This window comes from Lontra canadensis, unplaced genomic scaffold (assembly GCF_010015895.1).
Source record: "Lontra canadensis isolate GAN:19392208 unplaced genomic scaffold, GSC_riverotter_1.0 scaffold116, whole genome shotgun sequence".
Taxonomy (NCBI): domain Eukaryota; kingdom Metazoa; phylum Chordata; class Mammalia; order Carnivora; family Mustelidae; genus Lontra; species Lontra canadensis.
In genome coordinates this window covers 2,932,888-2,958,935 of record NW_022631110.1, presented here as the reverse complement: position 1 = coordinate 2,958,935, position 26,048 = coordinate 2,932,888, and the positions used below count along the sequence as shown (strand labels likewise).

The following is a 26,048-nucleotide window of genomic DNA, read 5'->3' as shown; positions in this document are numbered from 1 at the left end:
ATAATTATTTTAATTATATTCTAATCTCCTAAAGATGGGAGGTCCTGCTGGTTTATAGAGAATTTTAAAAGTACAATAGAATGCCTCTAAGTCGAGGTTTCTCAACCTTGGCACAGTTGACATTTGGAGCTAGGTAACTGTTTGGTTTTGGGAGGGGGGAGCCTGTCCCATGCGGTTGGGGTTTGGGGATGTTTAGCAACATCCCTGGTTTCCACCCACCAGATACCAGGAGTACCTGCTCCCTCACCTCCAGTTGTGACAACCAAAAATGTCTTCAGACATTGTGAAATGTCCCCTGGGGGGTAAAATCACCCACCTCCCCTTCACTGAGAACCATTACTGTAGAAGAGGAAAAACACCTACCATTTGGCCTTAGCTCCTTACTGTAGTTGTCAGGGTAAGAGCTCTGGGTTCTAAGACAAATGGCTCTATGGGGAATGACTGTAAGTAAAGAAAACAGAGGCAGTAGTGATTAAGACTGGCTGGTAAGTTAGCATGAAAAAGCAAGTTCAAAGCCGAGAACTCAAGAGGTGTGAGGTAAGCCATCATGAATCCTTACAATCACAACATGTTGGAAAGCCTGTTGGCTTGGACAGAAATGTTTGGTGCTCTTAAAGCCAGAGTTTTCCATATTCTAGAAACAACTCACAGATGAAGCCTCGCTTGCCTAGCCTGTGTTGCCATATTTCGGGCAGTCAGATTTGACGGAAGCAACACATTTTTGTGCAGCTGTTTGACATGGCTGATTTGACACAGCTGTTTTTGGTGGCCGACAGTGAGGTTGGGGGTAGATTTTTCACCACTGGAACGGCCGAGTTTTTAATACTGTGTAACAAGCTCATCAGATGGGCATCCCTGACTCCTGGGGCTGTACACCAGGATCTGCGATGGATGAGGAACGGGATGAACCACTCCAAAAAAGAAGGTGGAAGCTTAATGGTTTATTTCACCAGGTCAGATTGTCCCTGCACCAAAATGTCCTCAAACCAAAATGCCTAAAGCAGGACAGCTGGCCTCAGATGGTCACACACCCTATTTGGATCCATCACCTAGTTTGTGCGAATGCCACCTATCTGATTATGCGTGAGCAGCTATCTCATTCCACACGGCAGGGAGGGGGTCTGTCCACAAGCTCACATTTTGAAGGAAATGTCACATGTTGTTGACTCCATCAGTTCTGAGCCACACAAAACCTTGTACAAAACACTTGATTTCTGAAACCTTAGTTTCACTGTCTGTGGAATGGGGATAATAAAAGCACTCAGCGTGTAATGTAATGAGATATTACTTACACAGTTGTCAAAACTGTTAGTCATTATTGTGATGATTATAGCATGAACTAAAAAATGGGCTTCTTATTCAGCTTTCTGTTTTTAAGATTTATTTACTTATTTTAGAGATAGGGAGAGCGTACAAGTGGAAGGGACAGAGCCAGAGGGACAGAGAATCTCAAGCAGATTGCACTGAGCGTAGAGTCTGACATGGGACTCAATCTCAGAACCCTGAGATCACAGCTTGAGCCGAAACCAGGAGTCAGTCACTCAACTGACTACACCCCCCAGGCTTCCTGGTATTTGGTTTTCTACGTTATCTTCTAGTAGGATAATGTTCAGGAGGATAGTGCCAAGTAGCCGGAGGGTCTTAGCAGCTATGGTTCCGCGCTTCCTGCACACACACAGTTGAAGGCCTGCTTGCCGTGTGGGAGGCCCAGGTCAAAACTACGATGTCTCTAGAATGTCCAGCTGCACCCTAGCTTGGACTCTGAGGTTGTAATAAATTGGTCGTTTCCTCGTGGGAATCAGTCCTGACCTGGTTTAGTCAGAGGGGCTGATTTAGTCTACCAGAGCTAGTTTTGTCTTGCCCATGACTATTTTTGCTCTCAGTTTCTCTGGTACAAAGTTTTATTTTATAGAAATCTTTTTTTATTTAAGATTTTATTTATTTATTTGAGAGAGAGAGAGAGAGAGCATGAGCGAGGAGAAGGTGAGAGGAAGAAGCAGACTCCCCGTGGAGCTGGGAGCCCTATGTGGGACTTGATCCTGGGACCCCGGGATCATGACCTGAGCTGAAGGCAGTTGCTTAACCAGCTGAGCCACCCGGGCACCCTATTTTATAGGCATCTTAAGGAACCAAGAACTTCAAAAGGGGACATATGGGATCTCTGTTAACCTTAATCTTTGGGGGGAGACCAGAATATTTTATTAGGTCATGCTGTTCAGAAGCTACTTCTTGATAATATGATTAACCAGAGTTAGGAAATTGGCCTTTTCCAATCAAATACATTATTTTCCTTCATACTTGACCATTTCATTAAAAAAAAAAATTGCCATAGAGAACAGGTTTCTGACACATTCTCTAGTTTCTATATAATATAGTATTATATATTTAAAAAAGAAAACACGTACTACATGTGCCTACTTCAGAGCAAAGGGATTTAACTGTGTTTATTTTTTAATTGTTTTTTGTGGATACTTTGTGACCCCAGATTTGTTTTTCCTTCTATAGGGAATGCTTCAACAGAGAAGAATGGTGTTTCTTTCAGTGTTCAGAATGGAGATGTGTGCCTTCATGATTTCACTGGAAAACAGCACATGTTTACTGAGAAAGAAGATACGTGCAACGGTAAAAGCCGTATCGCTCTCAGAAGGACTTCAAAGCGGGGAAGTTTACACTTTATTGAGCAAATGTGATTCCTTTTTCTAAAAACAAAGCACGATGCTTGACAGTGTGAAAATGTCCAATTTTACCTTTTACACAATGTGAGATGTGTGAAAATCAACTAATTTTATACTCCGCAACCTCTGGAGGAACATATGCTAATTGAGGGCAATGGTTATTGGAAGAGGAAACCCAAGACATTATCCATGGTTTTTAGACATTTGCCATCCGGTTTTTAACCTTCATTTTAAAAGAAGGTTGGGTTTAAACGATACAGTAAGAATAAGACTCGTTTAAAATCAAAGTAGTTCATTTCTAACTGTATTCTAAAGAGGCCGAGTCATCTATGATAAGGTCCGATAAAGCAACTGTTGACTTCAACCTGTTGGTGAGTTCAGTTGTGCATGCCTTTGTTGTAAATAAGCTAAATTCTAGTGACCCCATGTCAAATATCTTCAACATTTCTTGTATTTATTTTCTACTGTGTAAATTAATTTCTTTGTAGAATCGTGGTTGTGTTATTGTGTCTAATGTGATAATTCAGAAAATCCTTGCTGGTTCAGTGAATTCTAAAGCTCCTTTTGGAGATTATATGGGATGTGAAATACAGAAGCTTCACTGAAATCAAGAAATAATGGTGCCAGCTCGACTGGAAAAAACGTACGCAGACAGTGCCACAATTAGCTCATTAGTGCCTTTGAGCAAGTTGGAAAAATGTGCCCCCCCTCCCCGGGCAGACACAGCCCCGAGCGCTCATGGTTTGGCAGACAAAGTGGGGGCCATATTTTAGCCCCACGTATACTCTTGGGTGCACCCTTGTGCAGGGCACCACGTGTACAACAAACATGGCAGCCAATCCCAGTGCCCGTCTCCTGACCTCATTCCTAGTAAGCAGATTATGGAACCTGCACCAAGATGTTTCACCTAGTACCTTGGCCACAGAGAGGGATAGAACCGTAATCTAGACCATCTGTCAGGAAAATTGTGAATGTGGAGGAGATCCGTACACTGCCACTTCTCACATCCCCAGAGCCTTTGAGACAAGGGGAGGAGAGTAGGATTGATTCCCTTTTAAAGGAGAGGTAGATGAGGAAAAAAAAATCCTATTGCTGTTCTTTAAAAGGCAACTGCATAGTACTTTAGTTGTCATGACTGGTACACTCTGGCCCAGCCAGACTTATGATTATTTTTTAAAAGGTGTCAAGTCTTGAAGAATGTATAGTGACAAGGGGGAGCAGCTGTTGGGAGCGTGAACTATCCTGCAATGCTGTCGTTTCCATATGTATCAAACCCTGATTGCTCCTAGTTAAGGAGGGTTTATCGTGCTTCCCGCCTATAGCTGCCTGAGCTACGCCTCGGGTGTGTCCTGATGAGGAACCTTGCAAAACCCCGTAGTTAGGTCTTTCACTGCGGTTCCCTTGCATATATTTCAAGGGACGGTCGTAGCCCCAGCTAACCACAGTAATAATGTAATACACATCTGTGAGTGCTGATTTGCCTTTGCGATATTTCTTCTCTGATTTATTTAATTGTCTTGTATTTATGTCAAAATCGACAAAAATGTTAAGATCGCCAAAATAAATTTGTAGTTCAGTCCTTTGAGTTTGAAAGCTTTCACTGAGAGAAGGCGACCGTGATCTCCTTCCCTGGCAGCGTGGTGTGTGAGTGGCCTGACACGGAGGAACGCGACGGGAACATCTTCTAGCAAACAGCAGACACACAGTGACTGTGAGGCTAGAGCAAGGTTCCTCCCCACGGGATCAGTTTCTGAGGTCTCTACAGTCTTTCAAGCCTCCCTTTTTAACACATGTTGCCATCGGCCTTCGCAGCCCCGGATTTAGATCCCCTCCCTCCACGTCTCCGCATCCTCAGCATTGAGCAGTAGGATTTCGAGAAGGGGAAGACAGGATTTGGGGCTTCTGGGGGAGCTGATGAGTATGGGGGAGCCACAGCTGGGGGAAGTTGGCCTTGATTCCGTAAGAGGTCTTTGAGCAGTCTCTCCTGTGATGCTCCACTGCCTCAAAGATGTTGAAGATTAAATTGTTGAGGAAGGTGGTGAGATACCTGAGATTTGGGTGTGAAATCTCAGAGACAGAATCTCAGGGAGAGGATGTAATCAAAGTGTATGCCAGAGGATGCCCAGTGGCCAGTGTTCTTTAGATTCTGTCCATGCCCCCTCATTTTCCCTCTTATGTTTTGTGTTTGGGCTGTGGTCCTTAAGCCAAATTCTCTTGTCTCTTTTTTTCCTTCACACGGATAAGGGGCAGGATAGAGAGAATGTTCCTGAGAAACAGCCTTCTTTGAGTTTAAAATTGGTCTCACAATCTGAGACTCCAATGAAGGAGACAGAAGTGCTAGTATGAGGAGGCAAGGCACGTCACAGCAGTGACCAGTATTTGAAGAATTTCCTCAGAACATTCGAGAAGTTTTTCCCCCAAACACACTGCAATCATTAATCCCACAGAGTAGCTCTTAACTTCAGGGAGCAGCATCAGGACTAGCCTCAGCAAAAATGGTGAAATGGCTTCCTTTGGGATACTGGGTTGTATCTAATGAGGTCATCTAGAAAGGAGGTTAGTTTGAAGGCCATTTTGACAAAGGGCTACTTTACTAAATGAACAGTTTTCTGAATGGACTAGTGTGTTAACATTTTTTTTCTCCATAATGGCGTTTTAGGGACTATTCAGTTTGTGCCTCAGTTTCAACTGATGTGGTTGGAGTCTGAAGGACAGGAAAAAGGAAGCACTGGATGGACATAAAAACATAATCTTGAATGGGCAGAATTCTTGTCAGTAGATTCTTTTTTTCTTTTCTCTAGGTACGGCATCAAAATGTTGGGGCAGACAAAAATTGTATACATTCTTCCAGAATATATTCTTTTAAATATGTCTGTGTATTCTTCACTGAGAAGAAATCTTACACTCCCTGGTGTTTCTACTCTTTACCTATTAGTCTCAAACTAGCTACAGGAATCTGGAACAGAGACAAATCGTACGTTCTTTAAAATACTACAATAAAGACGATTGCCAGTCAAAAAAGATTTGTCATAGAAATAACGAAATTCAGTACATTGGCTCTTTTCAGAAAATTCATTCAGAATGGACCCTCTCCTTTGTGTCAAAGATGGGGTGCTCTTCCTTAGGGTCAAAAATTTGAGCCTTCCAGAAGAAACCCTGGATAGTTTCTACCTTGGTCTGCTGACATGGGGCTCTCTGGGAACTTCGTAGACCTGAACCGCAATGGCAGGACAATGAGGCAGACCCTCTGGATGAGGTCAGAGAAGTCCTGTGTGGACCCTAGAGTCCACTTTTGGGCTTTCATATCTACAAAGATCATGAATCAGCTTCAGAAAGAAGAACTTAACCCCATCATGTTCCATATCTGATTCTTGATGAATATTTGAGAAATGACTTGGAGACAGGTTTCTGTCTATTGGATCACAGCCAGAGAAAGGGTTCATGAATACAGAAACCAAGAGATGGAAATTTTGCATCTTACGGACATAGGGATACTGAGATAGGACACTGTTGTTTATATAGTGCAGCTTATGGTCCAAAATATGCATGAAAATTTAAAAGCTAAAAATAGTAGCTTTCCTTCTTGGTTTTATCCTTAAATTTCAAGCTTATGGAAAAATGTAGCTGATATGATAATATTCATTAAAGCATAGACCAAAGCTTAAGAATGTAGGCTAGGTATTCATCAAAAGGGGGCATATGCGTGCATAGAAGAATTTACTAAGAATGGGATAAATGGAAAATGTTTCTATACTGGATGGAAATGCCAGGTAATGAGCAAAGGTTATCCGTCATTTCCCCCTATGGCTGCAAAATGGACTCTTGAAGAAGCACTCCGTGTGAACAAAAACAGTAATGAAGAAATGATCCCATTTCGGCTTTTTGATGCACAATATATGAATTCTAGTAAGATTACATACTCCCGAGTCCAAAAGAAATTCAATGGTCATAACTTAATGTCTAATTTTATTTACCCCTAGACTATTACAAATTCTGCATGGAGGCACATCACATAGATTGCTGAATAATTTAAGAGTCAATAGTAAGAAAGTATGTGACATGTGGTTTTGGGTGCTATAGTTGAGTGACAAATTTATGATATGGAATTTCTAAAGTGAATTCAGTTAAGGGGACCCAGTTAGCAGGACTGATTTTCTTTCATTCATTCAACACTGAGTTACAACTACATGCTCAACACTGCTTCAGACATGGCAGGAGATTTCAAAGCCTATTTATTTATTTATTTGAGAGAGCACAAGCAGGCAGAGGGAGAGGGAGAAGCAGGCTCCCCTCCAAGCAGAGGGCCCCACATGGGGCTGATCCCAGGACCTTGGGATCACAACCTGAGCCAAAGGCAGATGCTTAACCAACTGAGCTACCCAGGCGCCCCAAGACTTTTAAGATTTTTATTTATGGTTGGGGGCAAGAGGAGGAGGGAGAGACCATCCTAAACAGACTTCATGCTGAGCTCTGAGCCCTAGGGGGTGGGTGAGGGGGAGAGCCCTGGATCTTACCACCCTGAGATAACCACTGGAGTGAAAACCAAGCCTCAACCCTAAACCAACCAAACTACCCAGGCACCCCTCAAAAGGCTGTTTGAATGAGTATCTTAGAATCCAGTTACAAAAGCATGCCTCATCTGAAAACAAAAATAACACATGGAAATACTTTGTCAAATGACAGATGAAAATAGCTATGATTTATGAAATACTTTTCTATGAGCTAGGCATGGTGCTCAGTGCTTTTCATTCATCCCCTTGATGTTAGCCGCCTTTGGAAGTAGGTGGTATTATCCCCATTTTATAGATGAGAACGTGAATTTCAAACTGCTGCAGTGGCAATGCTGAAGCTCACACTTGTCAATGGCAAAACCGGAATTTGAATTTAATTTGCACTGACTCCGAAACCTAAGTTTTTACAAAGAAAATAGATGGCAATTCAGAGAATAGGGAGGGCTTCTAGGAGTGGGGAAGTGAGTTGACCCTTAAAGGATAGGCTTCAGGGGTGCCTGGGCCGCTCAGGCGGTTAAGCGGCTGCCTTCAGCTCAGGTCATGATCACAGGATTCCTGGATGGAGCCCCACAAGGGGCTCCCTGCTTAGCAAGGAGTCTGCTTCTCCCTCTATCTCTGCCTTTCCCCCTAGCTCATTCTGTCAAATAAATAAATAAATAAAATCTTAAAAAAAAAAAAAAAAGGATAGGCTTCAGATAGGCGAAGAGGAGGAGTGGCCTACTTGGTCAAGCTTACAGTAAATGCATGGAGACTAGCAGAGGGCTTCTGAAAATTACATTAGCCCAGCTGTCCAGTGGAACAGATTTTGTTGGAAAATGAACACTGGGTCAAAGACTGAACTGTAGGTAATCAGCCGCTGCAAAAATGCCAATTTCACGTTGTAGGCCTGTAGGAGGTGGACTGCAGGCCTGACTTGCAGAACGGTGATCTGGGGCAGGGCCTACAGGAAGCGAAAGAGGGAAGGGGGTGTGCCCCCTTTCCTGCCCTGAGGGGCCACACTACTCGGCTTGCGCTCAGTGATGGAGACTGCGGTGGAGACGCGGCCAGATAGATAACTATGATCCAGCCCAGGATCCAGCCCAGGTGGCCGCGGTGGGCGGGCATACTTCTCCGTCCTCCCGTGAGGTTGGCTGCCCATTCCCCGGGCCTCTCGGCAACTCGGGGAGGAACCCTGGAACCCGTCTTTCATCTCCCTGATTGCGCGGGCTCCGCTCCGCTGCGGGGGCGGGACTGGAAGGCGGGGTCGCAGATGCGGCTGCGAGCTCATCCCAGGACGGGGAGGGACCACAAGCGACCGTATTAGGGGCGTTCTGCGCCTCCGGCGAAGCGTCCCCCTTACCCTGTCCCTCAGGCCCGGCTCCGTGGGTTCCGCTTCGCGGCGGGGCGGAGCCGGAGGCGGGCCCAGGGCGTCCAGGTGGTCACCGCGGAAGGGCCTGTTTTCCTAGCCTCCCCCGGGGTCGACGGCCGGCGGGGAGGTAAGGGGCTCAGGGAGGCAATTTGGTTCCCGCCCGGAACATAGTAGTCCTGTACTCCTGTGGGCCTTCCCCTTTCCTTTCCCCCCTTGAACCGCGACTCGGAGGGTTGGGTTCCGCGGCGGGGGCGGGGCGGAACGTGGGCTGCGGCGGGCGGGTAGGCTAGCGCTGGCGGCCCGCCCCGGGGCCCCTGCAAAGCGCTCGAAGACGTAAAAGGCCCGCCGGGGTCTTCGTTGTTTCACGTCCAGAACCCAGTTCCTCGCGTCTTCCGCGGGGCTGTCCGGGACCAGCGGGTGTGGAGAGTGCGGCCGGCCTGGTCCGGGGAGGGTCCGCCTTAGCGCCAGCCCTCATCACCGCCCCCGCGCTTTGCAGAGGAGTGAAACTCTGGTTGGCTTGCTTTCCAATCATACTTTGGCTCTTTCATTTTAAAAACTCTCGACCGCCCACCGCCGGGCACTGTCCCGAGAACTAACCCAGGCTGTAGTGTTTGGGAACCAGGCCCGCTCGGCGGCCACAGTTTCGGGCGTCCCACCTCTGCACGGCCCGTCGGGCGCTGCGGCCCCGGCAGCACGCGGAGATGAGGAGCAGGAGCAATTCCGGGGTCCGCTTGGATGGCTACGCGCGGCTGGTCCAGCAAACCATCCTGTGCTACCAGGTAAGGAAGGACCACCCGAGCAGCCCTCTCATGGCACTAGTTCCCCTACCCAATCCCCTCCCGGTCCTGAGACTTCGCATTTAGGAGGTTTTCTTTCTTAAATCCGGTGCTTGCCGGCCAGTGATTACTCCCACCCCCGTTCCACCCCATTCTCTTTCAGGGGACCGAAGGGCTGTGCGGCCGCTCTTCACACAATTCTCTGACCTTTGTTGGGGTTCTAAGAGCCCCCCCCCCCCCCCCGCTCGGTGTCCTGGGTACAAAAATGCGTCTTTTTGCGTTGACTGTTTTTTGGGGCGGGTTGAGAGAGGAGGTGTGTATAGGATGGACAGAAGGACGGGGATGGTGAACTCAGGACTGCCAGGGTGGTAGACAGGCGTGAAGAACCTCCTGAGGTTTGCATCCTGCTCCTCCAGAGTGTGGGGCAACTGTTCTTGCCCCTCCCGTGAGTTACCTGTTAGAGACCCACATGCGAGGGCCGTTAAGGATTACTCTGGTTGATACTTTACAGATGAGGAAACTACAGGCCAAAAGGGTTAGGACATGTAGCAGGGTCAGAAGCAAATGCAGGTCTTCTGCCCCCAAGTTCAAGGGGGACCTGTGAGGCTGCCCATGTGGTCTGAGGTACGGATATGCCTGCTGTTCTGTATTACTGGGCTAAAGTTCTATGTGGGCCCATCATGTAAGACAACTGGACTATTTTTATTCCTAATGAAGACAGTGACTCTGTCCCTTTCCCTCAATCAGCAGCAACTATTAATAGGACCTTGCTGTCCGAGAAAGAGTGGCATTCCATAGTTAGAGGCTCAGCCTACACGATGAGAACCATTGTCATTCCCAGGCCACTGACCATTTTCCCTTCTTAGCCAATTTCTCAGTCTTATTTCCTCATTCATGAAATATTTATTGTGTACCTATTATATGCAAGACACTCTGTCAGGAGCTGGGCTTACAAAGAAGAATAAATGCTTGTAATGCAGTGAGATTTATGCGTAGGGTATAGTTCTGGAGTCTTTTGTCTGAGCTCTTTGGGGCCAGGTGTTGTTTGCAAGGCAGAAATGTTTGAATTTTAGAAAGGTATAATATACATATGTATTCTGTAATAACTGCAGTGGGCAGCATCCCTTAGTCAAACACATTTTTTTCACATCCAAATGTGAATATTCACACCGACTAGGAAAAGTAAAGACTTAAAATAGCCTCACGTCAGTTCAGGTCACCCTTTTGTCACCAAGCTTGCTGCAAACTTACGAAAACACTTTAGATTTTCAGAACTTGCTGGCTTTTAAAATTGCACATGAACGACTGTGGTCCTTACTAGGGGAGCTTAACCCAGTTTGGGGAGCAGGGATGGAGTCCTGGAAGAGATGACATTAAGTTGAAAATTAAAGAGTTAGGCAGGCAAATGGTGGTTAATTTTTGCCTTCCTGATTGGAGTATGTATTATAATCACATCTACAGACTATTTTAAAATTGAAGTTGGAAGGTTTTTCCCTGCCTTACTGTGAGGGAAGTGTCTGTAAGGAGAGCTGATGAAGCTTGGTTCTTGTGTCACACCTGTGTTTGTGTTCCCAGCTCTGCCTTGAATGACCTATTAGCATTTACTCAACCTCTCTTAAGTCCATGGACTCATCTGTAAAATGGGGACAGTAACACCTACCTCCATGGAGGTATTGTGAAGAAAAAATTAGTGCCTAGTACGTTGCCTGGCATCCAGTAGGCAATCAGTAAACAGCGCTATTGGTGGTGCTATGACTTTAATATAGGCCACAAATACCTATGCCACGTGTCCTCACCTCACCACCATGGGCCATGTTACTCCGTTTCCTGAAGGCCTTGGTACAACTACTAATTGCTTTTCAGTCTATAAACATAATTCTGTTTCCGCATCGATGCAGTGAGATCCTTAAGCACAGAGGCCTCATCACTTTTGTTCCTTTTGTGTTAAGCAGTGTTCCTGGCACATGAAAGGTACCGTGAAGTCCTTGTTGATGAAATACTTCCAGCAGGCTCTGAGCCATCCGAATGACCCAGCCATTGATCCAGGCTTGCCTTCTCTCAGGAGCAAAAGAACAGTCTTATTAAAGCAAATTTGCAGTGTTGGACTTTCCTCTCCAACATTTTAATGATTAAAAAAGAAAAAAAGGTGTTTCAGCTTTTAGTGGTATTTATTTTGGGGGTAGTTGGTGAGAAGCTCTGGTATTTGTCCTCTTTATGCTTGTGGCTAACCAGAGTCCTCCAGGTAGAATTCGGCTGGGAAATCCCGTGAGTCTGCTTTCACAGGCGGGCGCTCCTAACCCCCCCCCACCCCCGACCATCCTGTCCCCAACAGCTAGTCTTCACAGTTGTAGATCATTAATCTATTTAGCATCTCGTCTTTTCTGAGGTCACCTAACCACTCTAAAAACAAATAAGCCACTTAATGCATATTTTACCATAAAAAATGAACGAGCTGGACTAGTGGTTTCTAAAATTTATGCTCTATCTCCCCATTTCCCGTAGATATATGCGGATGTTTAAGAGGCATTTTTCAGTGTCAGCTGGTACAAGCTCTGAACTGTTTCTGATTTGCTTTTTATTTTTATTTTTTAAAGATTATTTATTTGAGAGAGATGGGGAGCATGAGCATGACTGGGGAGAAGGGTAGAGGGAGAGGGACAAACAGACTCCCCACTGCTGAGCAGGGAGCCAGCAGAGCGCAAGGGGCTCCATCCCAGGACCCTGAGATCATGACCTGAGCGCAAGTCAGACGCTTAACTGACTGAGCCGCCCAGGTGCCCCTGATTTGCTTTTTAAATTGATTTCACTTGTTAGAAATCATTCAGTGTTAAATATGTCAAACTCCTAATTATTCTTCAGTTTGAGGCAATAGGGTGTCAAACTAATTCCTTTTCCTGTATCTGTGCAAGGGAACAATTTTTTCATTGGTCATTTGTCAAATATATTTGCTACTAAATATTAATTAAATCTTAAAGGCAAAGAAGAAAAGAGCTATTTTTATGAAAGGGTCCTTTTGCAGGTATGATTTTGTGTATACAGAGAATATAATTGTACATTCCAGGGATTATCTTCAAATAATTATTTACTGAAAAAAAATTCCTAGATTTACTTTGGTCCAGATATTACTAATTTTATACATTTTTTGAATGTCAGTTCTGTTTGAAAGCTCATAACCAAAAGTGTTAGGTACAAAGTAGTGGTAAGAGAATATGGATCAGAAATGGTGATCAAGGCAGTAATTATAACTGCAGATTATTTGGTATAAAAAGCAGATAATTAAGGGAGCAGAAAAGTAAGTAAATATTGCTTATTCAGTACCAATGGAATTTAAAATGAAAAGAATGGGATAATTAAAAGATGGAGTAAGGAACAAATAGTATTAATAATAAAGACTAATTTGGGGCAAGTTTAAAAAAGATAAAATTAAATACTGTGAAATAACACGGCAGAAGAATGGAAACCGGGTTAAAGCAATCTTTGGCTTTTATCACGTTAAGAAAGAGAGAGGTATTACATATTTAAATCAAGAATTTCTATGTAATGCTTGAACGTGAAGGGAATATATAACCTTAAAAAAATTTTTTGCAAGTGTAACTTTTTTTTTAAACAGTATTAGTTTCAGTGTATAATACAGTGGTACAACACTTCCGTACATCACCTGGTGCTCACCATGACAGGTGCCCTCCCTAATCCCCATCACCTACATCACCCTCCCCCTCCCCCTACCCAGGAATATATAATTTTTCAAACACTGGAGGAATAAAGAAAATTTGATCACTGCAAGAGAAGGAAGGAAAAGAGTGCTTAGGGAGAGAGGGAAGTTAAAAAAAAAAAAAAGACGATACAAATAAGTACAATTATATTAGTGATCACAATAAATGTAAATGCTTAAATTAGCCAGGTAATAGAAATTATTTTTTTTAAGATTTTATTTATTTATTTGACAGATCACAAGTAGGCAGAGAGGCGGGCGGCAGGTGGGGGGCGGGGTTAGGGAGGGGGACAGGCTCCCTGCCAAGCAGAGAGCCTGATGCAATGTGGGGCTGGATCACAGAACCCTGGGATCGTGACCTGAGCCGAAGGTACAGGCTTTAACCCACTGAGCCACCCAGGCGCCCCGGTAATAGAAATTATTTAAAAAATTTTAAAGATCTATGTGGTTTTTATAAATGTGATTTTATTTGAGAGAGAGAAAGCTTGTATACAAGCAGGGCAGAAGGGGAGGGAGAAGCCAACTCTCCACTGAGCAGGGAGCCAGACCTGGGACTCCTTCCCAGGACCCTGGCATCATGACCTGAGCAGAAGGCAGACGATTAACCAACTGAGCCACCCAGGTGCCCCAAGATATATGTGGTTTATAAGAGATAAAACAGTTAAGCAGTTGGTTCTTGGTTTCGGCTCAGGTCATGATCTCTGGGTCATGAGATTGAGCCCTGTGTTAGACTCAACCTTTTTATTTATTTTTTTTTAAGGCGAGAGATACAACCTTAAACAGGATACTCAAAGGTTGAAAGTAGTTTCGGGGTTTTTTTTTTTTTTTTTTAAGATTTAAATAGTTTATTTATTTAGAGGAAGAAAGAAAGTGAGCAAGGAGAGAATCCCAGGCAGACTCCCCACTGAGTGTGGACACTTGGTGAGGCTCAATCTCACCACCCTGAGATCATTACCTAAACCAAAATCAAGAGTCAGACGCTTAACTGAGCCACCCATGTGCCCTCAAAGGTTGATTATAGTTTAGTTAGACAAGATATATAGGCAGATGTTAAAGAAGAAATTGGTGTGATCATACTAATGTCAAACAGTAGATCTTGAAATTTTAAAAAATTTCATTAGGGATAAAAAAATGTTATTATTAAGTGATAAAAGGATAATTCACCAAGAAAATAAAGCAATTTTAAATCAGCAGAGTATAACTGCTTCAAAATGATTGAAGCAAAACTTGACCCAACTGTAGAAGTTAACAAATCCATAATCATATTAAGAACTTTTATACTCCCCTAAGACACTAATAGATCAAGCAGAGAAATAATTAGGACATAGAAAATTGGAGCATCATGAGAAACAAACTCAGTCAAGTATACATACATAGAACTCTGCACCCCACCAATAGAAAATACATATTTGTTTCAAACTTGCAAAGGTTTTTAAAAATTCATGACAAATTAGGGTATGAGAAAGTCTCAAAAATATTTGAAGAATCAACTTCACGAACACCACAGTTTTTGCCAAAATGCAAGAAAGTTAGCAATAACAAGCAGCTGCTTAATCTCCGAGTATGTTTGGAATCTTACTAAGCCCACTTCTAAATATATCTCTATGGATCATGGATAGATATGTCATGGGGGGGTGTGTATCTCTAAGAAGAAATTATAATGGAAATTATGAAATACCTAGAACTGAGTGACAGCAGAAGCATTCCAAATACAAATGAGATACAGCTAACATGGGGTTTTAAATTTATGTTTTGAAATATCAGAAAAGAAGAAAGACTTGAAAGTTAAGGAACTCATTGAGAATAGGATAACAGTACAGCCAAGAAAACAGAAGAAAGGAAATAATACAGGAGCAAAAGTTAGTGTAAGATAACATAATAAGGGGACACCTGGGTGGCTCCATGGGTTAAAGCTTCTGCCTTCAGCTCAGGTCATGATCCCAGGGTCCTGGGATCGAGCCCCGCATCGGGCTCTCTGCTTGGCAGGGAGCCTGCTTCCCCGCCTCCCTGTCTGCCTCCCTCTCTGCCTACTTGTGATCTCTGTCTGTCAAATAAATAAATAAAATCTTAAAAAACACACACACAATAAGGATTGAGCAAACCAAAAGCTGTTTTTTAGTTTTTATTTTTTAAAAGATTTTATTTATTTATTAGAGAGCAAGAGAGCATGAGCAGGGGGAGGGGCAGAGGGAGAAGCAGACTCCCAGCTGAGCAGGGAGCCAGATGTGGGCCTTGATCCTGGGACTCTGGGGTCATGACCAGAGCCAAAGGCAGACACCCAACCAACTGAGCCACCTGGGTGCCCCCAAATTTCTTTTTTAGAAAAGACTAATAAATACATAAACTTCTGGCAGGACTGATGGGAGCCGGGGAGGAGGGACAAATAAACAATATTAGGAGAAAATGGGAAAGTGCTATAAATACTTTTTGTCAGCATATTTGGAGATGTTAAATGGCAGTTTTCTAGATCCATGTTAACAATGTTAAGAAAAAATGAAATCCTAATTCAACCTGTAACTATTAAAGAAATGTGTTGAGTCAGGAAAAAATCCTAGTCCAGGGTGGGTTTACAAGACAAGGAATGAGAAACATCCAGAAGCTTATTTATTCATTCATCTTCGAAGGTGAAGGAATATGGCTTTTATTCTAAGTGGGAAGGGAAGCCTTGAGAGGGTTTTGAGCAAATGAGTGACCTCTGAATAACGCTGGAAAAGAATCACTCCATCACCTGCATAGAATATGGTCTGTAAGGGGTCACGAGGCAAAGCAGGGTGGCCAGCGAGGAAGCTTCTGCAGCTGGAGCATGATCGCTCAGACAAGGGTGGTTGCAGTAGAGCCCGCTGGGAGTGGTGGAATCCGGGGGAAATTTTGCAGAGACAGAATTGCATGGATTGCATCTAAGGTGTGTGGAAAAAAGAGAAGTCAAGAATGACTCCAGGGTTTTGGCTTGAGCAACTAGTGGGATGGAATTAACGTTTGCTGAGACGGGGAAGGTTGCGGAAGAGGAAATTTGGGGAGAACGATAAGGAGTTTTTATCTAGTTTGAGGTGCCCATGAGGCATCCAAGTAGAAACAGTAAGTGGGCAATTGAATATTTGAATCTTGAAGTAAGGGAGAGGTCTGAGCTGGAGAGAAAAATCCGGGAGTTATATTGGTATCTATGTGGTGTTTAAAAGGTCATGAGGCTGCATGAGATCACAGGAGTGAGCGTACACAGAGAAAAGATGATGTTCAAAGAGGAGCTTTACACAAATGGAAAGATCCCAAAGGTCCAGAGCAGCTGCTAAGGAAGACTGAGCAGAGGCAGAGTGAGAACCACTGGAACAAAGTCCTAGAGTGAGCGAGAGGGCTGGAGTGTAGCCCACGTGTGCGGTGGGCGACCTTAAAGAGGAACACAGAAAGCTCATCCATCAAAACAAGAAGGAAGGTGGGGTACATGGGCACCATATTCTCTTTTGATTGTTTCCACTTTTTCAGTGAAACACAGGCACAGTCATCAGCTGAGAGTACAGATAGGAGTTATTGGAGGTTTGAAGAGCGAGGAGCGAGTATAAAATAGTCCTCCCTTCTGAAGGAAACCAAAGATTTTTAATATGATTAGGGGACAGCACTGCGGGCCATTCATTTCCAGTGAGTTCCATTGGCATGGTTGTGTTTTTCTCCAGCCCCAGTTAGCTGCACAGGTGCACCCCCAGAGTAAGGCAAAGAGTCGGATTTAACCGGTGCTGGGGCTTTGCCCAGTGACTGCAGTGGGGTGAGAGGGAGAGAAGGATTAACAGATAACCCTGATCTTCAACTGTTTCAGATAAAAGATAAAGAGGGATAACTCTTAACTCCAAGATATAATGAGAAATAATATTTGTGGAGGAAATTCATGTATGAATAGTGATGTGAAATACAAAGTAAAATACTAATAAAATAAATCCAGCAAAGTATTAAAAAAATGCATCATAATCAAGTGGAGTTTACCCAGGAATACAAGGAAATTTACTATAAGAAAATCTAATGCAATTTACCACATTAATAAAGGAAAATATAGTGTGATCATCTCAATAGGTATAGAAAAGCATTTGATAAGATTCAGCATCTAGGATGATTTTTTAAAAACACCTCTTGGCAAACTAGGCATTCTAGGAAGTTGTATTATCTTGATAAAGCATAATGTTTTAAAAAATCTACAAACGGGTGCCTGGGTGGTGCATTTGGTTAAGCGTCCAGCTCTCGGTTTCAGCTCTAGTCATGATCTCAGAGTTGGGAGATTGAGTCCCTTGACGGTTCTGTGCTCAGCTCGGGGTCTACTTGGGACTCTCTCTCCCTCCCTTTGTCCCTACCTATTTCCCTCTCCCATATAAATCAATAAATCTTTTTTTTAAATATCTACAAACATAACTAATGTATTGGCAAAAGATCAGAAACCATATCTTTAAAGTCAGGGACCTCAAGGGCCACCACTCTCACTCCTTCTATTCTGCATTGTAATTATGACCCACATAACAGACCTTTAAAAAAAAACGAGCGGGATAGAGATGATATTTGCAGATATAAATACCATAGAGAACCCGAAAGTACTGAAACTAGGTTCTCAATTTTTAGAGAAGGTTTTGGGGTGATCAATAAATAACAAATACAGAGGCTTAATCCTAAGAGTCTTTGGAGAACCAGCCACTTAGAGTTGATTGGATTTAAGTTTCAATTTGACTTGAGAGCTTGTTTCTATTTGATTAGATAGCAGGTGACATCACTCTTTAGCTTCTGGGTTTGTAAATAATCTCTTTTCAGTACTTCTCTTAATAGCAAAGAGAAGTGCCAGGATAACCAAAAGATATTTTCTGTCCAAGTGTCCTACTTTATTGTTTCCCTTTAATCAAGTTGACTCCCTTTCTCATTTATAGTAACTTTATATATTATATTTCTATGATTGTATTCTACAATATAGAGGAAATTAACAAACATGTGAAATGATGGCTTAACCTCACTATAGTAACCTGAGAAAGTAAAGCCGATCAAAACAATAAATTCAGACTGACAATTGGGGAGCAGTTTCAAAGCAGAATTCTCTAAGTGTTGACAAGGTTGTAGAAAAGGAGCAAATCTCATAAGCTATTCATGGGAAGAGGTATTAGTTAGCATAGGCTAACTGCTCAAAGTCCAAAATCTCACTGAATAAACACAGAAGTTTATTTCTGATTCCTACAACAGCCGGGTGTGTGTCCAGGTCAATAAGGGTGTCATCTAGAGATCTGGGCTACCAGTGGCTCTGCCATCTTCAACATGCAGCTCTGAAGGAAGGTCACCCTGGATGTAGACATCTAGCTGGGGGATCAGGGAAAGAGTATAGAAGATTGTTTATGGGAGAGTTTTATGGCCAAGGCACGGAAATTGGGTACTTCACTTTCATTCACATTCTTTTGGCTAGAGCTCAAACACATGGTCACATCTAACTGCAAGGGAGGATGGGAAATGTAGTATAGCTGAAGGCCTAAGAAGAAAAGGAAATTCAGTTAGTGATTAGCTAATAGTCTATGCCATAGAATGTAAGTTACCGACTGTTAACTGGTACAGTCACCTTGGAAAACAATTGGGAGATGTTGGTGAAATTGAAGCTATGTGTACCATATGACCTGTGAGGTCCCTGTGTAGTTCTATATACTAATGATGTGCTCTGGAGACATGTACATTACCCAAGGAGACACATACAAGGACATTTGTTGAAGCGTTGTTCGTAAAAGAGAAAAATTCAAAACACTCTAAATGTTCATCACTTTCGGAATGGACAGACAGAGATCTAGCCACACGATGGAATACTATATAGCAGTTAAAATGAGTGACCTGGACTTACATGCATCAAATTGGATAGCACTCAGAGATTTAAAGTTGAGTGAAAAAAGCAAGTTATAGAAGACTAAGTACAGTATGCTTTAAAAACACCCCAGATAATATTCTGCCTTGCTTAGGGACATATACTTGTAAGAATTTCTAACACGTGGACAGGAAAAATACACTCCAGCTTTTGAAGTAGTATAGCAGTTCTCAGGAGTGTGGTCCCCAGATCCCTTAGGATCCCGAAGCCCTTTCAGGGCTAAGAGATGGTTGCCTGCTCTGTGCGTTGATTGGAGAAAGCAACCACTGAATGGATAACATTTTTTCCTTCCTGATACAATTCAGTGCCCTGCCTTTTGCCACCACCTACTTCAACTCTTTTGGTTGCCAGGACAACCTTTTCAGGACAGCTTTTAAAAATTTGAGTGCCAGATGGAAACATTAGGGTAATTGAATGAAAAAGTCCTTGAATCTTCTACTTACAAATAGAGGACTGTAATAATGCGTACAAGGGAGAGATTTAGAATTCAGGTTTGGCAGGGATCCAAAAGATCATCTGATTCAATCACCTAGTTTCCTTTTACAGCTGAAGACTTCAGCCAAGAGAGTTGAGGGGACCTTTTTCAAGGTCATCCTTCTGGTGCACTGACAGCCCTGTGATAAGCACGGTGTCTTGGAAACAGGCCAGAGGAATGGAGAGAAATACTTAAGATACACCAGATTGCTGTAAAACACTGAATAAAGTTGTATTCTCCTGATTTTTGTCTGTTCAGTGAAATTTTAAATAGGCCCTTTCTTTAAATACTGTGATGCAGACGTGGTATTTATTTCACTCTATTAGTAAAAGTCACAGAGTGAAGTAAAGATCATGTCTGCCTCACAGTAGGTGGGGAGAACGTAATTTATGTTTATAACATACATGTGGAGTAGTGGCTCCTAATTAAATGAGTTACAGACCCATTTGAGAATTTGATGAAAGCTGAGTGTTTTATTGTCTCCTGAGAAAAATGCTCTCACAGAAATTCCAGGAGTCTCATGGATCTCTCCTCCCTCCTCCCCACCCCCCACCCTCACCAAAGCCCATTGGTGGCCTCCTCGTAGATCCTCTAGTGAGAGTCCGGATTCAGAGTGACATGTGTAGTCCTTTGGTGTTCTGAACCCAACAGAGTAAAAGTCAGTCTTAGAGTTGAAAATAAACAGGCCCACAGCTCTCCTGTTTGGGGAGACATTACTAGCATGGCAGCCAGTTATCCCTTGACACCTCAGACTTGAGGTGTTGGCCAGGAGGATCCTAGCAACCCCACCGAGTTTGTGTTCTGTCGGTTTTCACCACACCAGGCTAAGGACTAACATCTCCGTAATCCCCCACCTCACAACTGGGATTGGCAAGTGAGGCAAAGAAATAAAATGTCTTCCAACAGTGGTCAAGGGGTTTATATAGTTGATGGTACCTAAGGGGCCCACACGGTTTCTGTTAAGTTTCAGAAGTTTTAAGGTGAGTGCTGGGATCTGGGATGAAACTGGAAACAACTGCATTGAAGCAGATGCCCGCAGTACTTGGCTCCTGACCCACTTTGTTTCCCTGTGGAAATCCTTCAGTCCTATGAGATAGTGCAAAGGCCCAGGCCCAGGGCCCCTTGTAATTTGCGCATTATTTGTAAATGCAGAGGGGGGGGAATCAGATAAGCAGGAGTTTAGCAAAAGACATCATTCGGAAGTTGCACACCTGTGGTCTCCTTAGGTTAAAAGCGTATGGCTGTTGCATGTTAGAGCTTAAGTCTTAGCACTACTCTGAATGCCCAAGGTTTACATAACAAACTATACAAAACCTATCTTTAAATCTAATGGAAAAAGAAAGTGTGACGCAGCCCATTGTCTCAACTGCAGATAAAATCGTTTGATTTTATTTTTTTAACTTTTAAAAAATACTTTTTTTTTTTATTAACATATAATGTATAATTAGCCCCAGGGGTACAGGTCTGTGAATCGCCAGGTTTACACACTTCACAGTATTTTTTTTTAACATTTAAAACAAAATTTTATCTTAACTAAGTTCCACGCCTGATGTGGGACTTGAACTCATGACCAGGAGATTAAGAGTCACATGCTCTGCTGACTGAGCCAGCCAGCCACCCCAGGTGTAATCATTTTAAAACAGGTTTATTGGAATTCCCACTGTACAAAACCCTCTCAAGTCCAAGGCATTGCCCTTCCCTATCCCCTTTAATATTTTAAGTGGTAGTTGCCAGAATAAAATTTCAGCACAAAAAATGAATTTAACCGGTTTTTGGAGTTTTTATAACAGAATTTTCCACTTTCTGTTTTTTGCTTTACCAACATGGGGGTGGAGGGGGGTGATGGCGAGTAATCCTCTATTTTCAGCATTTGTCCTAGTCTCTTCTAGGTATTTCATTTGAATGATTGAGTTGTACTTTCCTCTCTTGGAGCTGAGCAAGGCAGTGACGTGTACTTAGCCATTCTTAATCTAAAGGAAAAAGGACTGAGGGTATGGGTCAGCTGGGCGCCTCTGACCTCTGTCTCCTGAAGTATAGGAGTATAGGGGAAGCCTCACAGAGGAGCAAACAGGTGGAGAGGTATTTGCCATGAGGTCACTATGGGCACCCAGGCCAGAAGTGTGAGAGCAGAGCCTGTGCAGGAAACTTGAATTCAGGTTTTGGGGCAGGGGCTAAGGAGGGCGTGTGTGTGAGGTGGTGAGGCTGGTTGTGAGAGGAAGAGCCCGCACCTGCTGAGCCCTGTAGGGCAATCTGAGAGACTCAGATTCTGTTTTATAGGATTGGAGCATTCTGAGCAGGGCAGTGAAGTCTTGAGATTCTACTTCTTTCTGTGACCTTCCTTTGTGGAGGATGGATTGGAAGGAACCAGTATTTTTTTTAAGATCTTATTTATTTATTTGACAGAGAGAGCATGGGTGGGGGGAAGCAGAAGGAGAGGGAGAAGCAGACTCCCTACTGATCAGAAAGCCCCATGCGGGGCCCGTTCCCAGGACCCTGAATCTCACAACCGTAACACTGAGCAAAAGCCAGACGTGAAAGAATATAGTTGTGATGTGATTTATATTAAGAAATATATATATATTTGGGGCACCTGGGTGGCTAGGTCAGTTAAGCATCCGCCTTCGGCTCGGGTCATGATCCTAGCGTCCTGGGATCAAGCCCAGCATCCGGCTCCTGGCTCAGCGGGAAGCCTGCTTCTCCCACTGCCACTCCCCCTGCTTGTGTTCCCTCTCTCGCTGTCTCTCTCTGTCAAATAAATAAATAAAATTTTTGTGGGTGGGGGAAGCTAACCGTAATGAAGAAGGTGCTGGCCTAAGGTTATAGACATACAGTTCAATGAAACAAAAGGGAACCGAATTGGGGATTCCAAAATAAACCACCACATTTATGGTCAGGTGATTCTCTACAAGGGTGTCCAGTCAGTTACATGGAGAAGGAATACTCTTCAGTAAACAGTACTGGGGCAATTAGATATCCACATGCAAAGCAATGAAGGGACCTCTTCCTTGTACCATATACAAAAATTAATTCAAAATGGATCATAGACCTAAATGTAAGAGCTAAAACTATAAAACCCTTAGAAGAAAACGCAGGAATAGTCTTCCTGACTTTAGGGAAAGCAAAGACTCCTTAGTACAATAACAAGAGCACAAGTGACAAAAGGAAAAAAATAGATAAATTGGACTTTATTAAAAAATGACTTTTGAGCCGCAAACCATACCATTAAAGTGAAAAGACAACCTACAGAATGGGAGAAAATTGTAAAGCGCGTGTATGTTAAGAGACTTGATTCAAGAATACATAAAGAGCTCTTAAAATTCAATATTAAAAGATGAATAACAATTTAGAAATTGGAAAAGTGTCTGAATAGACATTTCTCCAAAAGTGATATATGAATGACCAATACGCACATGAAAAGATGCTCTCACAAACTGTGCTAAGGAAATGCAAATCAGGACCACAATTGAGATGCCATTTCACACTACTAGGATCGATACAATGAGAAAGATAAATTTTTTATTATTATTAACCGATAATATATTTGTTTCAGGGGTACAGGTCTATGATTCATCAGTTTTTTTTTTAAGATTTTATTTATTTATTTAATAGCGATTACAAGTAGGCAGAGAGGCAGGCAGAGAGAGAGGAGGAAGCAGGCTCCCTGCCGAGCAGAGAGCCCGATGCGGGGCTCCATCCCAGGACCCTGAGATCATGACCTGAGCCAAAGGCAGAGGCCTTAACCCACTGAGCCACCCAGGCGCCCCTGATTCATCAGTCTTAAACAATACACGGCGCCCACCACAACACATATCCTCCCCAATGTCCATCACCCAACACCCCCTATCCCTCCCACCCTCCTCTCCCCTCCAGCAGCCCTCAGTTTGTTTCCTGAGATTGAGTCTCTTATGGTTTGTCTCCCGGTCCGGTCTTGTCTTGTTTCATTTAACAGATAAATTTTGACAAGATAAAGAGATATTGGAACCCTCGTACATTGCCAGTGGAAATTTAAAATGCTGTAGCCTCTTTGGAAAACAGTTTTGCAGTTCCTCAAAATGTTACACTTAGAGTTGCCATATAGCCCAGAAATTCCACTCCTAGGTATATATCCAAGAGAACTGAAAACACATGTCCACACAAAAACTTATAAATGAATATTCATAGCAGCATTATTTATAATATCCCCAAAGTGGAAACAACCAAAATGTTCATCAACTAATGAGTGAGAACACAAAATGTACTATGTTTATACAATGGAGTATTATTTGCAATAAGAAGGGATGTAGTACTACTACATCTACAACACTGACAGATCTTGAACACATTATGCTAATTGAAAGACCCTGAGCATATAAAATATCACATATGGTATGAGTCCATTTATACAAAATGTCCAGAACAGGCAAAACTATAGGACCGAAAGTAGATTAAGGGTTGCCTAGGCCTGGGGGATTGAGGGTTGGAGACAGATGGAAAATGACTTTTAACGGGTAGGTAGGGGCTTTCTTTTTGGAAGTGATGAAAATATCCTAAAATTAACCCTGATGTTTCTGTTAGTATGTGACTATAGCAAAAACCATTGAATTATATCCTTTAAATGGGTAAAGTGTATGTTGTACAAATTGTATCTCAGTAAAACTTTTTTTTTTTTTTTAAAGATTTTATTTATTTATTTGATAGAGAGATCACAAGCAGGCAGAGAGGCAGGCAGAGAGAGAGGAGGAAGCAGGCTCCCTGCTGAGCAGAGAGCCCGATGCGGGGCTCAATCCCAGGACTCCGAGATCATGACCTGAGCCGAAGGCAGCGGCTTAACCCACTGAGCCACCCAGGCGCCCCTCAGTAAAACTTTTTAAAAAAATAATGTGCTAGAAATCACAATACATTTCCTTTTATTATATATTTAGTGTATAGTTCTGTGAATTTTAAAACATGTAGGGTCATGTAACCATAACCATAATGAAGATACAAAGCAGTCCCTTCAAGCCCCCAAAATCTGCCTCCTGCTACCCCTTGGTCACACCTTCTCCCCGCCCCTAAGCCCTGGAGACTGCTGATCAGTTCTCCATCATTGTAGTTTTGTCTTTTGGAGAATGCCATATGAGTGGAATCATGTGATATGTAACCTCTAAGAGTGGCTTCTTTTATTTAGCATAAGGCCTGTGAGATTCACCCAAGTTGCTGTCTGTGTCAATAGTTTGTTCTTTTTCATTGCCGAGTAGTGTTCATTATAAGGACATGTCACTGTGTTTACCCATTTGCCTATTGAAGGACATTTGAGTTTGCAGTGTTTGGAAGGTAAGAATTGAGCTGCCTTACACATGCATGTAGAGTTTTTTATTTCTCTAGAGTAAATATTCAGGGACAGAATTACTGGGTTGTATGATAAGTGTTAAAGTTTATTAGAAATCGTCAAAGTGTTTTCTAGAGTGGCAGCACTGCTTTTGCATTCCCACCAGCAATGTATGGGGATTCTAGTGATTCTGCATCTCTGTCAACACTTGGTATTGGCAGTGTTTTTAATTTTAGCCATCTTAATAGGTATGTAGTGGTATCTCCTAGAGGTCTTAAATTTGCATTTACATAATAGCTAATGATGTTGAGCTTTTGATTTACTTATTTGTCAATCATATATCCTCTTTGGTGAAGTGTCCAAGTCTTTTTGTTTGTTTTTTACCAATTTTTAAATTAGGTTGTTTTCTTGCTGTTGCGTTTTGAGAGTTCTCCATATATTCTGGATTTCTCTTGCTGAGTATGCAACTCACAAGTAGTTTCTCCTAGTCTGTAGCTTGTCTTTTTATCTCTTAACAGTGTCCTGCACAGAGCAAAAGTTTTTACTTTTGCTAAAGTCCAATTTTTAATTTTTCTTCTGTGGATCGTATTTTTAGTATCATAGCTAATTCTGCCTGACTGTAAGTCATGAAGGTTTTTCTTCTATGTTTACTTACCAAAGTTTTATAAGTTTCCATTTAACATTTAGATCTGAGATTCCTTTTAATTTAACTTTTGTATAAGGTGTGAGATTTGGATTGAGATTCATATTTTTGCGTATGGACGTCCAGTTGTTCTAACACCATTTCTTAAATTTTTTCCATTATGTAGCTTTTATTTTGCTCATTACTTTTGGTATTTGCCTTGTTTTATAACCATGTCAACAACTATTTTGACATCTAAGTTTTACTGTTTTTGTTTACTCACCTAATATTTTAAAAGATACATCTTTTTATTATTTTTGTTCTTTCCTCCAGTGGCTGTAATATTTGAGTATTTATTGATATTTCGTGTATAGTATAATGGTTCAACAATGATGTACATTACTAAATGCTCACCACAATAAGTGTAGTTACCATCTGATGCCATATGAGGTTTTTATAGTATTGCTGACTATATTTCCTATGCTGTACTTTTCATCCCTGTGACTTATTTTGTAACTGGAAGTTTGTACCTCTTAATCCCTGCCACCTGTTTCATCCTCCCATGCCCGTGCCCCTCTGGCAACCACCATTTTGTTTTCTGTATTTATGAATCTATTTTCTACTTTTTTTTTTTATGTTCCACGCATAAGTGAAATCATACGGTATTTGTCTTTCTGTCTCTGACTTCACTTAGCACAGTACCCTCTAGGTCCATCCATATTGTCACAAATGGCACAATATCTTTTTTTTTTATGGATGAGTAGTATTCCATTGTATGTATG

The 26,048-nt window shown here is 42.5% G+C and overlaps 2 protein-coding genes across 12 annotated transcripts in view; both read left to right on the top strand.

The window, feature by feature from the left end:
* Nucleotides 1-4,254, top strand: part of ADGRG2 (adhesion G protein-coupled receptor G2) — a 132,291-nt gene extending 128,037 nt beyond the window's left edge. For all 7 annotated transcript variants that reach the window (XM_032840803.1, XM_032840805.1, XM_032840808.1 and 4 more), the window contains one exon: nucleotides 2,506-4,254. In XM_032840803.1, the coding sequence (XP_032696694.1) occupies nucleotides 2,506-2,690 (185 nt within the window). In that variant the 3' untranslated portion in view covers nucleotides 2,691-4,254. The remainder of the gene's footprint in view (nucleotides 1-2,505) is intronic.
* A 4,600-nt stretch (nucleotides 4,255-8,854) lies between these two features.
* PHKA2 (phosphorylase kinase regulatory subunit alpha 2) overlaps nucleotides 8,855-26,048 on the top strand; it is a 75,317-nt gene continuing 58,123 nt past the window's right edge. For all 5 annotated transcript variants that reach the window (XM_032840736.1, XM_032840735.1, XM_032840734.1 and 2 more), the window contains exon 1: nucleotides 8,855-9,313. In XM_032840736.1, the coding sequence (XP_032696627.1) occupies nucleotides 9,236-9,313 (78 nt within the window). In that variant the 5' untranslated portion in view covers nucleotides 8,855-9,235. The remainder of the gene's footprint in view (nucleotides 9,314-26,048) is intronic.